This window comes from Uranotaenia lowii, chromosome 2 (assembly GCF_029784155.1).
Source record: "Uranotaenia lowii strain MFRU-FL chromosome 2, ASM2978415v1, whole genome shotgun sequence".
NCBI classification, from domain to species: Eukaryota; Metazoa; Arthropoda; class Insecta; order Diptera; family Culicidae; genus Uranotaenia; species Uranotaenia lowii.
Window position 1 is genome coordinate 362,369,467 of NC_073692.1, and position 13,243 is coordinate 362,382,709.

At 35.3% G+C, this 13,243-nt stretch overlaps 1 protein-coding gene across 1 annotated transcript in view; it reads right to left on the reverse strand.

Annotated features, from left to right (window-relative positions):
- Positions 1-13,243, reverse strand: part of LOC129743121 (protein unzipped-like) — an 89,379-nt gene that overhangs the window by 10,184 nt on the left and 65,952 nt on the right. Inside the window, exons 3-7 of the mRNA XM_055735082.1 lie at positions 11,707-11,943; positions 11,243-11,380; positions 11,016-11,127; positions 10,696-10,892; positions 10,478-10,630 (exon numbers count right to left, since the gene is read on the reverse strand). Of these exons, the coding sequence (XP_055591057.1) occupies positions 10,478-10,630; positions 10,696-10,892; positions 11,016-11,127; positions 11,243-11,380; positions 11,707-11,943 (837 nt within the window). The remainder of the gene's footprint in view (positions 1-10,477; positions 10,631-10,695; positions 10,893-11,015; positions 11,128-11,242; positions 11,381-11,706; positions 11,944-13,243) is intronic.

Sequence of the window (13,243 nt, forward strand, 5' to 3'; positions counted from 1 at the left end):
GTTCGACAGGTGTCTTTTGATTGACGATGAAACCTATGTCTAGGCTGACTTCGGGCAAATCCCAGTAAAAAATTTTACTTGGCGACGGCTCGAGTGGATGCTCCACACAAATTTATGTTTGTTTTGCCCGACAAATTTGCATGAAAATCTATGATTTGGCAGGACATTTGCAGCTGTGGCAAAAAAAAATTTTTTTGAAACAAATAAGACAATGACATCGGAACTATACCAAAAAGAGAGTCTCTTAAAACGGATCCTACAACCCGTAATGTTTTGGCTAGGTTTGGCAAGTTGTCATTACAGAAAAGTCTTTCAAGGAGGGTAGGGTAAATGATCTTGAGCGGAACAAAATGGCTCAATTCGACGCAACTTGAAACAGTTGATCAAGCGGTATGGATAGGGGTTATATCCGAACTATTTTTTTCAGCTCAGCGGATAGATCTTGGTTTCTGTATTCTAATAATGATTTGTAGAATTTTTAGAGTAAATCCTAATAATTCTAGAGCTGTTTTACTGAAGAAAGAATTCTGATCTTGAGCAAAACTAAAATATGAACTTGAGCGGAACCATTTTGTACTGCGAACATCTTTAATAGCTCTTATTCCAAATCTTTGTGTAACTGTGAAAACTTCAATTAAATTTTATCTTTGAAGATTTTAGAGTTAAAAAATTAATATTTTTACGTAAATAACAGAAACTTTGCCTTCAAAGTAGTTCTCAAAATAACCATTCATATTTATTTCTTATTTCGAAAAAGATATCCAATTTTCACTTTGATTCGCTGTATCTTATTTTGAAAGAATCGATTCTCTAAACTCAAATTTTAGTTTTTCTTATCTCAAAAATTAAACTCGTTAGTTTATTTGATTGATTATTTGAATGTGCGCGTTAACGGTCACAACTTTTGTCATTAATACAAAAGAAGATGCCTTAAATTACAGATTTTGCAAAAACAAACTGTACATTGATTTAAATCAAGGTGTTTTGAGAAAAAAAATCTGATTTTTTGTAACTTTTATCCAAACATTCTGTGAGGGATTTCTGTGATGGTGTGTTCTGTGACACATATTGTGTGATAAAAATTTAAAATTACATTTTTTCTGTGATTTTGGCAACCTTGCTCTAAGCAACTCATTTGTAAAAAAGTTTATAATAAATTTCAGTTTCTTATCAATCACGATACAATTTATTTACATTAAAAAATTATGGAAACATTAAGTAAGCTCAATTGATAAAACAATTATTTCCCAAAACGATTTCCATGAGTTCGAGCTCAAGTGTAAACATCAAACACTAGGTAATAGGTTTCCAATCCCAGGCCAAAAATTGGATCGTTTAGCATTATAAAATAGCTAACCCGGTGTACTTTGCTACACTTTGTAGAACTGAAGGAATTTGCGTTCAAAACAATTTGAATTTTTGTTTATTATTATATCGTTTTCAATTGGAATTTCATCATCAAGAAAAAGCTCTTTAAAGGAAAGCTGCTTCTTGAAGTTCGAATAGTAAGGGCAATGAAGATTGATTCTTATTCTGAAATAATGACTTTACTTTATTGGCTACTCTCAATTGGCTAGTACTCAAATTATGCCAAAAAATATGTATGAAAGCCTACCTCCTCCTTCCTGTCTTCTCTCTGAAAGAAACCATCAAAAAAACCTTTCTTGTACCCATAAAAATTTAACTTTTTGTGTGTCTCGTTTGGTACGCTGTGACAGTGACACCAATTAAAGTAATTTTTGGTTCAATTAGAACTAAATTTTACATCTTTTCTTTTCCTAAAACTGATATAAGAAATATACAAAGGTTCTGCATAGATTTAGGGGTAAAACATTAGGCATAAGGCAGCGCATCTAGCGGTTTATTTTGGAAGCTAGTAGTTCCGCTCTAGTTAAAAGATGGTTCCACTCAAGATCCTATTTTACTTTTAAAACATCGCGATAAATTGATAATTTTATGGAAATTTGTTACAAACACCCGAATAATGCGTTTTTATGAATTTTTCTACCATTTTATTCATTAAGGATCAGTTTATAACAGTCAAGGGTTAGAGTAAGGTGGGGTAAAAGTACGAGTCGGGTAAAAGTACGTTTTGTGATTATCACAAACGGTGAACAGTAAAATTCAAAACTCTGGCGTGGATTGATAGTGATATGGACTGCCAACAACCAGCCATATTTTTTTTTTGTAGAAATTGAAAATACTCCGAAAAATGAGGTAAAGAAGCTTTTTTGCTTGAATGATGTAATATTTCAAATAACGGCAAACAGGTTTGTGCAATCAAAAGTCTGGCTTTCAATGAAAGTTTTAATGTGTCTTTTTAGTTGTTTTTAATCGCTATCAAATGCCGCAGAAAGAATTTAATTGCTATGTCTCTGTTCTGCACAATAGACTGTGAATCTTAAGAAACCTTGAAGGGGCAAAAGTACGTACTGAAAATGGGGCAAAAGTACGAAGGGTCTTCTGAAGTAAATCTGAACGAGAAATTTTAACTTCTTTTTTAAATGCTCTGGAAACATCAGCGCATATTTTTGTTTCTACAAGACTTGCTCACGCTAAAAACTGCTCAAATACGATGAGAACTGGATTTCGAAAACTTGCTGACTATGGATAGTTAGTGGAGAACTCCTAATTCGCGCAGGTTATTTGCCCATGTAAAGGATTTGTATCGTAAGCGAACAAAGAAACTGCTGCTGTAAGCAGAGATTAATACAAAATAATTTTCCTGTTGACTTCATGCAGATTTGTGGAATTTTGAATGGTCGTACTTTTACCCCACATCATTCGAACTTTTGCCCCAGAGGTGGGGTAAGAGTACGTTTCGATAGCAGTTAGGCATTCTCACTACTGCTATCAAATGCGTCGATCGATTATCTTCGTAATTTTGTAGAAGAGAGATAAAAGTCTAAAGAATCAAATGCTGTTCTTGGTTTTTTGGAAAACAACCGGCAAAATTTTCTAAAAATAGGATAGCACTAAGGTCGTACTTTTACCCCACCATACTCTACATAAATTGACGTTCAAAGTCAGCATAGATTGGTGAAAATTGCAGCAGAAATGCGTATGTTGTTAAAGCTTCTAATAACATTATTTCATTCAATAAATTGTAGCAAAAATGACGAAGCTTGTATGAAAAGATCTTGTATAAGTGTTTTTTCAACATTTCGATAAGATTAATAAATATCTAATCATTGCCTAGATTTTAGGAAAAGTAAATGGTTCCGCTCAAGATCAGATTTCGACTAGTTCCGCTCAAGATGCTTCACCCTATGCAAAGAAAGGGATCCAGTTTGTTCTGAAACACGTTAACCCACTCAACTGCCCCTATTGAGAAATAGGCAATCATGAAAATGAGACTCAAGGCAAAGGGAAAGGTTGTCAAAGAAATCAATCATATGAAGAATGGAATAAGATAGCAAAACGATGGACGAAGAGGTGAGAGAAGGTGGGCTTCCTTACAATTTTCGCATAACTGAAGAAATAATTGAGTATGGGAGGGTATTTGGATACGATAAATGTTTTTATATTTACTTGAGACTCCTCTCTCTTTTCAATGGAGAAATAGGTACAGTTTTTTGTAAAACTGAAAAACAAATCGAGCAAATGGAACCATATTTGGCATGGAAAGGTTTTAGGGTACGATAAATATTTCCCTGAAGATATGGTATGCCTTAGGATTTGTAAATCTTGGATCGATCTTTGTGAAATCGATCTTTCGAACTCAAATTTTCGATTTTTTGGATCGATTCTTTAGCCTTCGGAAAATCGATTAAATTGGTTTGTTTTCTTTAGCTGAATTTTTGGTGTTAAAAACACCAGCACAAATAAAAATCCGTATCCTTTTCAAAATGTGTATTTCACCAAGTAAACTAAAGGTTGAATGTTACAATATTTAGACTTATTCATATCTAACGCGCTTATAATTTGAACTTGAAAGTATGATGCATGGAGAAATGCATTTATATTTATTCTGTTATTGATATGTCATAGTTATACACTCAACCAAATTCTTGGAAAATTGAACATTCTGAAGTTAAATTTGAAAACATATTTTCCATTGTTTATACATTTGCTATTCAAATGTATATTCCCCGAAGTTTTTCACTTTTTACTTCAGCATACAGCAGCCTTCAGGCAGCACCTCTCCTATCAAAAATTTAAAAGATCGATCTTGCAGAGATCGATCCTTCGGCATCGATTTTTTAGGTGGAACGATCCTGAAACCATTCAACTGAATCAATGTTTTCCAGAAGATCGAACAATCCTAGTATGCCTCGACCCTTCCAGTGGGGAAATGTTTAAGGGAAGGGGGCTCCTTTACGATTTTTTGCATAACTTGAGAACTTATCTAGCGAGAAACCAAATTTGGCATGGAAAAGCATGTGATACGAGAAACGGTTAGATGATTACGGGAGGGAAGCTCTAATATATTTTTTCACAACTTGACTACTTATCCAAGAAGTAGAACCAAATTTAACATGGAAAAGGATTAAAGCACGAGAAATGATTCTATTATTATTCGAAACACCACCCTTCTTCCAGTAAGTACATAGAAAAATGCCCTAACACAATTATATAGACGTGACTTGTGAATTAATCAAGCGAATGGAATCAAATTTGATGTGGGAAGGTATTTGGGTACGAGAGATATTTCTATGGTTGTTATAAACCCTTCCGCATTGCAGGAAGAAGAGAGGACAGATATACGGAGCACGGAGGACGGACATATAAATTTCTTATCAACCAATAGAATAAAATTTGATATGAGAGGTATTTTAAGTACAAAAAAATGGGCTTGATTGTTAGAAACGCCTACCTCCTTCAACACAGAAAAAAAAAATGTTAAGGGTATACGCAATCTAAAACGTATGCCATCTATTTTTCCCTCGTGTAATTAAAAAAAGGTGTAATTTGAAACTATTTTTGATCTATTTTTAAAATAAAAAGTGTAAAATTAAATTCTACGCAATAAATTTACACTACATGATCGCATCGCTAGCAATGTCGCGAGATAATTTTACATGTAAAATATGACAGATCCATAGTTTTCCTTTCTTTCGTTTAAGTTTTTTTGGTTTCATTCGAGATAATGAAAGTTAAAGTAAAAAGCGAAAGTCTGTCGAAAATGGGAACTCAAGCCCCAATTTTTTTTACAGTGACGTGGATCCGGATTGTCCAAAAAGTAAATCCTACTAACAATCCGACTAGTGACACTGACCAGGGTGGACATCAGAACGCTGCAAGCTTTGTATGAAAATTTAAAATTTTTAAATTTGTATACCTCTCAAATTTTTTTTAAATGTTTTTGCTGCCAGAAAATGCAATAAAAATTTTGGAAGCGATTTATCCAGTTCTGAATAAGCGCAACGAGTTTTAATTTGGTATGGAAATTTGTAACGGAAAAAAAATTTTTCATTTAAACATTGCCAGAAATGTACTGAAAGTTCAACGAAATATAACTTTAGATGCAGAATATTTTTTTTGATTCTTGCAGTACAGTTCATGTGAACAAAGCACAATTCCCGAGCAGACTATTATGGCAAAATTATAGCAAATTTTGCTATCACGCCCTGAGAGCCGAATTTGCTCTCATTTTGCTTGACATAAGGTGGTACACAGCAAAAATGAGAGCAAAGATTTTCATACTTGGTTAGCAAAGTGATGCCTAATTTTGCTAAAACTGAGACCTTAATTACACCTCATTTTCTGAGAGCTTGGAAAGCACAATGATGCCAGTATAAGACATCACATAATTTTGCCTGACAGTAACATTTGGTATCATTTTGCTTTCAAAATAAAAAATACTGCAGAAGCGAGGTGAAATTTTGATATCCCTGTGAAAAAATTGCGCTTTAATTTTTGCTGTGTTCTACCTTAAGTCAACCGAAATGAGAACCAATTTGCTTATCAAAGCGTGATAGCAATATTCAATCTTATTGGGCTTAAAAGTTTTTTACGAGTATCCAGAGTCGCCTTCAGTTATGCAACGTGAAAGCAAACTTACAGCGATCCGGACCAGATCATTGACGAATTCGATAGAGACGAGTCGATAGAGACGAGTCGATAGAGACAACGCAAGTTTTTTTTACACGAGTAATCTGAAAAAAAAAAGTAATATGATCATCAGTACTCATCAATAAAATTTCCGAGGTCGACTTAAGCAAAATTTAGCTCAAATTTGAAATTGTCGTTTATTTAAATGCTAGCAATTAGCAAACAACAATTTCTATGTTCATAAAATGAGATGGCATTATTAGAATTAGATGAATAAGAAGAAATAATGTCTCACAAACAAAACTTAGCCAAATTTCCGATTTCGGATTCTCTACCACTACAAAAAAGTATGAGCATAAAATTGTAATTTTTTAAAACAGTTCTATTTCATTTTTTGTAAAAATCAGGGATTTTTCGTAAATGAGATCTGGGGAATAGGGAATAGTCGCCTGGAATGGTTGAATAAAATTTAGAAATTGTTATGGCAGAATTATCACGAAACCGATGATTTATGCTCTTGTAGCCCTTTGACAGTGTATTATAAATATAATATAAATAATTATTTAAATAAAAACATTTAAAATAATTTTAGCTCTACATGATGAACCACAGAATATTAAAAATTATAGAAATTTAAAAAAATCGTATCGCATCTAAATTGTCGAAAGGGAAATTTTCACATTACATATATTTTTTCCTATTGTTAAAACAAATTTGAGCAAATATTTAAGAAAGAGCGTTCGATTGCTCTCGACATAAATATAAGCAACAATTTGATTGTATACATTACGGCGTTACAGTGTATGGAACATTTCAATATATTGCCAATATTGCCATCACCGACAAGCATTAATAGAAGTACGTGTGCTTGACCCACACACTTATCGTACATATAACTAAAAGGAGTGATATCCAACCAAAACTCCATGTGAAAATTCAAGTAGTTTGAAAATGCGTAACAGTTGTTTTCATAACACCTAATCATGGTTGGTAGAAAAGTAAACTGAAAATCAATCAAATAAAAGTAATTCTTCTCGAACAATCAAGAACAACGTCAATCCGAGCCACTAGGTTCAATCTAAAACAAAGAGTAAAACTAGCTTAAAGCTTGAATGAGGTTGATAAGCTTGGTTAACATTTTGACAACGCTTGTCCCGTAAAAGTTGTGTCTTTACTTGTTGGTAAACTTGAATAGCGAACAAAAACACTGCGTATGATAAGCAACCTTAGAATAACTTACTATAATAAAATCCGTTTGAACAGTAGGGCTCCTATAAATAAGACGTCATAATGTGTAATTCATGTCAATATACTATCAAATATACATTGACATGTTCCACACACCGTAACGCCGTAATTTATATAATTCCACTTATCAAGTACTGCTTTTAAGCCTATCTTTTTTGTGATTCCTGATACGAAGTCTGTAGAAAAATCTTCCTTAAATGATAAGTGACTAGTTGAAAGGCTCCAAACACCTTGTTGAGGTTGAGAAAAGCAGCCTTATATCGATTAGGTTAAAACTACCGGTAAGATGATAATCGTCAGCCTATCAAAATGTTATTACTGAAGTGGGATGTGGAAATATAATTTTTTTACGTTTAACAACAGACATATTGGACCTTTCATAAAGTAGATTTTTACTTACCGCTTCTTCCCGGATTGAAAAAAAAACCTACTGATCCAACTTGTGGCGTGTCTGGTAGTGGCCAGCACAAAACAGTTAAAAATCCAACAAGACCATGTCGACTGCTGCTGGAATGATTGCCGGAAGTTCCTTGTTTAGCGCGTCTTGCAAATCCGGATAAGTTGCAATTTGTGAAGGATGAATATTTTCTTTCCTGATTCTACGTCTTCTCATGAAAGGTAAGCTCCTTATTGCCGATGTAATTCTGGAAGATAATTGAGTGTTGTCATCACTGGTACCAGGAGGTTAATGTAGACTAATCTTACCGCGCTGTACCCGGTTGGCATCCAAATAGTGTAACCCGCATGTTGCAATCTGCAAGCATTATGTTGCAAATTCTGCACTATGGCCTCGGCCTCTACCTTCTGGTCGACGTTTTGGTCACTAACGGTATGATATTTATATTGAAACTTTTGAAGCACAGCCTTAGTAAAAGTGAAATTGATGCACAGATCATCAAATTTTTGCTTGTTTTCTTTTCTGTTGTTTATCTGTTGACAGCTGTTGACCGACTCGCAGTTGGATCAGTGACATCAAACATATGTCTAGCGGTACGTTCATATTGTTTTGAAACAGACAAAAATCTCACGTTTCATTTGTACCGTGAATATATGAAATTCATTTTAACATCTAAATTATCAAATGTATCTCTATGACGTGAAAAAATACACAAAAGTGGTCGAGATGCGACCAAACCGAACTGTGCTCCATCAGCATTTTTTCAAGGCACTTGAACTTTATGTGCAAATATTTTCATGTAGACGAAATCTTTCGTGTTTATTTAGACTCGATATTTGATAATTGGGATTGGGCCTGCTAAAAAGAATAAAGCCTGCTCTTTACTCTTACACAGATTTCCATAAGAATGACAGCTAATCGGAGTGAAATTGGAGTGAAGGCTGTTTCTCTCTCTGTTTAACACCCGAGAAATCGTATATCGGGACTGCGAGCGAGCCCATCGCCCATCAAAGAAAAGCATTTCAGTCAATCATTTTCGATCTAAACTATCAATTACACGAGATCCAATTTCTGTTGTTTCAAAATTTCCTCATGGCACTCAGTTCGGTCTGATCGAAGCCCGGCCAAGTATCTATTGTATGTTTTGGTGATCAAGAAGTTACTTCAAAAGACTATAAACGTTTAGTTAACAGAAGTATTGGATAAATTCTTATCTTCTTCCTAGATGTTAAATTTTGGTTCACGGTCAATTTTAATTCAGTTTATAAAGTCTAGGTCGTCTAAAAAGTTTTATTTATTTAAGATTCAAATTAGTTTTATTAATAATTTTGTGCGAAAATTTATGATTAATCTTGTAATTGTAAAAAAAAAATACAAACAAAGGTCAGAAGCTCTAATTTTCGTGATATTGAAATTGTTTATGCATCCGAAAAAGTATTTTGAATAATCCAGCAATTTCAAATCAAAATGCACTGGATGCTTTATTGAACGATTTTATATGCGGTTTTATCATGTACGATTTTCTCGAAATAATGACGATATTCAAACATGCAAAAAACAAGTCTAGACATTTAAAGATTCGAAAGGTATTCCAAATTAGGACAAAATTTATTCAAATTGTTAAACAATACAAACATTTTAAAAATTGATACTGTAGATTTAATTTAGAAAAGAAAACTTAATATGTGAATTTACATTCAATGCTTTTGAATGAACAATATAATATATTTGACTTATTCAATTTTTTTTCTTGGAGTGTTATGTTTGGTGAAAAAACACTTCAGGTCAACAGTGATAGGTTTGTTAGGAATCGTTTGAAAATATAAAATCATGATGATACTTAGTTTAATTATCGTGTAATTTCAATACCAAATTATCCTTTCATTTTGCTCTCTGGTTTGAGTTATAACCGATACAAACGACAATTTTGAGGAAGAAGATGGTAATAGAAATCTTCGTTTTTACCACAGTTTGTAAATTATGATTTGAGTTGCCTGTGCTTGTATTGAATCATAATCTTGAACAAGAATTTTATTCTTCTAAAATGTGGATAGCTTATTGATGCCTCGTTTTGTTAAATTTTATATTTTTATGCAGAAATATTTAAATGAATACAGATTTTTGTAAACCCCGCTGTAATTTTGATTTCAGATTTGTATTTTGTCATCTAATTTTACTATTGAGCCAACAGTCCATTAAATGATCCTATAATTTTTGTCTCGGGCTGGTACTTTATTTATAAAAAAATATATACCTCCATTATGCCTATTTTTGCTATCAAATTAATTCTATACCAAATTTTGCTATCTGTTTGCTGTATGTACCTAAATGTGGTCTCAGCGTGCTGTCAAATAAAAATATTTGAAACCTTAATTATGCCTTATTTTGCTCTCGTTCAAAAGTTAACAGCAAAGGATGCTATCAGTATGCTGTTGACACCTTATTATGTTCTCACTTTGCTATCAATTTAGGCATCAAAGTCTGCTCGGGAAACCTAACTTGTACCTCATTTTTCAAATTTTAGCGTTTTTGACTGCATTTTTGAAAGCTGTGTAATCTTAGGATGAGAATAAAAAATCTTAAAGAACTGCTTTGCATAGCCATTCGCATTTATCAAATTATCTAATCTTTGCAACAACATTTCAAGAGATCATTTAAAGCTCTAGCAAGCCAATCCTGCCACTTCCAAATACTTTTCAATGGATTCCGATTTTTTTTTTATTTTGAAACGGATATAATTTTTTTCATGAAATAGTTAGAATGTTTAATTACGTGTTGGGATCTTAATATTTCCCTAATGTAGTGAAGTTGAATATATAAAAAACTATAGGAACTTACGTATCCATTCAGTTTCCTCGGCACCGGATCACTGTTATCGTTGTAGTACGCCTTCAGCAGCGCATGGTAGGGTGCCTCCATTTCGGTGTAATTACCCAACAAAGTCACATTGATGGCCGTGCCCGGCTGCAGAATCGTATTGATGGCTTTCGTCTAAAAACACATCCACATTAGAGCGTATAATTGAATAATGTCCCATCAATCTCGACTGTAGTTACCTCAAACTTCCTCTCGGTCAGCTCCACGCCCCAGTACATATCAACCGGCTGCTGGGTCCGCGGATCAATGACCTTAGTCTGAACCCCATTGACAACACTCTCTTGGCGCCCGTAGTAGCTAACCTTGGCGTAATCGTACGTGATGACCGTTTCCGCTTGGTTCGTAATGTCCTCATCGTTCGACAAAACGGTGGCTCCTGATGAAGCAAAACCAAATTAGGATGGGAAGGTGTAAGAAACAATTGTTACAATTAATCTTAATTAATTACGATTTACTATTTAGGGTGGTAGCAAAAACACACTCGGGTGAACTTTCTTACCTAGAATGGTAGTATTTTTCCGGATAACGGTACGCAATTTGTTCAGCTTAATATCCCTCAGCTCGTACTGGACCGGTTCGATTTCCACCAGAATATCGCCACGTTCGTGCTCCTGTAGAATGGGAGAAAGTAAATCACCACAATTAGTTGGACCGATACACCCACACTTTGCTCCAACAAAACTAAGGCAAGCAGCAAGACGGAAAAACAAAATCGCAATTACTTACCACCGAATCGGGAACTCCTGGCAGGGGAGCGAAAATTCGACCGCCCAGCTTTTCCAGCGGGTCGTAATTGCCCACAATGTACGGATGATGGTGGCTGTGATGATCCAGCTTGTACCGAGCGACGTAGTAATCGTCAACCTAAGGAGGAGAAATGTTTCGGGTTTCCATCAGAGCGAATTTCAGATCAAAGAAAGAAACGTCCTTATGGCAAAACAAGACTCAATTTCGGAGATAAGACTATAACTGTATCTCTTCTTTTTGGTAACCCCAGACAAAATTGAATCCGAACGCGATAATATGGTTGAAGGTAGAAAGAAAGTAAATTCGTCCCTAACTCATTTATGAAGGTGCCGCTTTCCTAAATCAATTGACGCCTAAGGGATTAACAAGGAGTTTGTTGCCTTTGGAAAAGAATTAATTCTGAAATATATTCAGAACATTATTTCATTTTGAACCCCTCATACCTTTCCATTGCTGGCGCTCACAGCTCCTAGGAATTTCTCCGTCCGGTATTTGTTCCACGATTGCCACTTCAGCTTGCCGCCGTTGCCCCGATTGATCAGGATTTCGAACATCCGATGCCGGCGAATGTCCGATTGGAGCGATGCGGTGCAAATGGTCGAGGTGTCTTCCATGTGCGTCTGCCCGACGCAGAAGATACCCTCGATCTGTATCCGGCACACGAACGGTGTGTGGGCCAGCTGGTGGTTTTGAAATGAAAACAAGTGGAGTTAAATGTTAATTAAATTTTGATACGAACATGTAGCGTTATGTATTATCACTTTCATTGAAAATTGGATTTCGTGCAATGTTTCGCAGTCGCAGTTATCCGTACAAAGGTTTACTGAAAAGCGGTTAGCGTGTAGAACTCTGACAGATTTTACACTGATTTGACAGATCGCACGAATGTAGTTCGCACAAATGTCGCAGTCATGAGTGCGCAGTCCAATTTAGTGCGCTGCGATTAATACAAATAGTTCCGATTAGTGGAAACGGCGTGTACAAAAGTTTGAAAGAATTTCAATTTTATTTAAAGAAATCACCAACACAGCTACCGCAGAAAGGATAGTGTTGACCTCGCGAGCGAATCAAATTTTCCCTCTGAAGAAAAGCTTAGTAACCCATGTTTTATGAATTTCGAGACTGTTTGTTTTTCCTAGCGTTTTCGAATGTTTTATTCATCCCGTGATTTAATGCCGTTTTCGTTTTTCTCCACCGGCGTGGGGCAAAACTTTCTCCGAATAAACAAACAGAATCGTCACCCGGGACGATGCAAATATATGGTTGCTATAGTCAACCTTATGCTTACCCCCAACACTGACAACTTCTACGGGTTGCAACCGCCTGCTTGAGGTTCAAACCTCGGGCAAAACTAGTGGACTTCTGAATTAATAAACGAACACAAAAACAGCAGTTCGGGCAAAACTCGTGGATAACTAGGTTACCACTGGCAATAAACGAAAACACTATAAGTTAAAATACATTCGGTTACCAATCGCTTCGCAACCGGATCAATTCGTCACGAGTTAATTTTTGTTTGTGCGACAGATCGGAAAAAGGTAAGTTCATTAGATTTCATTATTTTACTAAACGGTTTACTAAATTGTTCTCTCATCAACTTACTTATTTAGCCGAGTACTAAAATGGCCGAGACTAGCAGACATGGTTTTCTGAAGAGAAAACTTTCCGAAGCTGTGGAGGAAATCTGGGATGAACGGGAGTAAAATATGTTTGGCAAGCACGAATATCGACCTCAACACCCGTTGCCCATATGCCCAGTCAAAATTTAATGCTTCCAATTTCAAGCGGCATATCGTTATACGTCTCATAAGGAGGTTGCCCGACGACTGCGAATAGAGGTGAGTCCCCGTGATAAGAATGTCCCCAAAGATCGAAAGCATCTTCCAGGTACTCGTTGAGACAACGAGGGCAAAAGTGCTTCAAGGTACACCGATGATGCTTACCGAGCATAATTTAGCCCTCCGATAACCCGATTGGCAG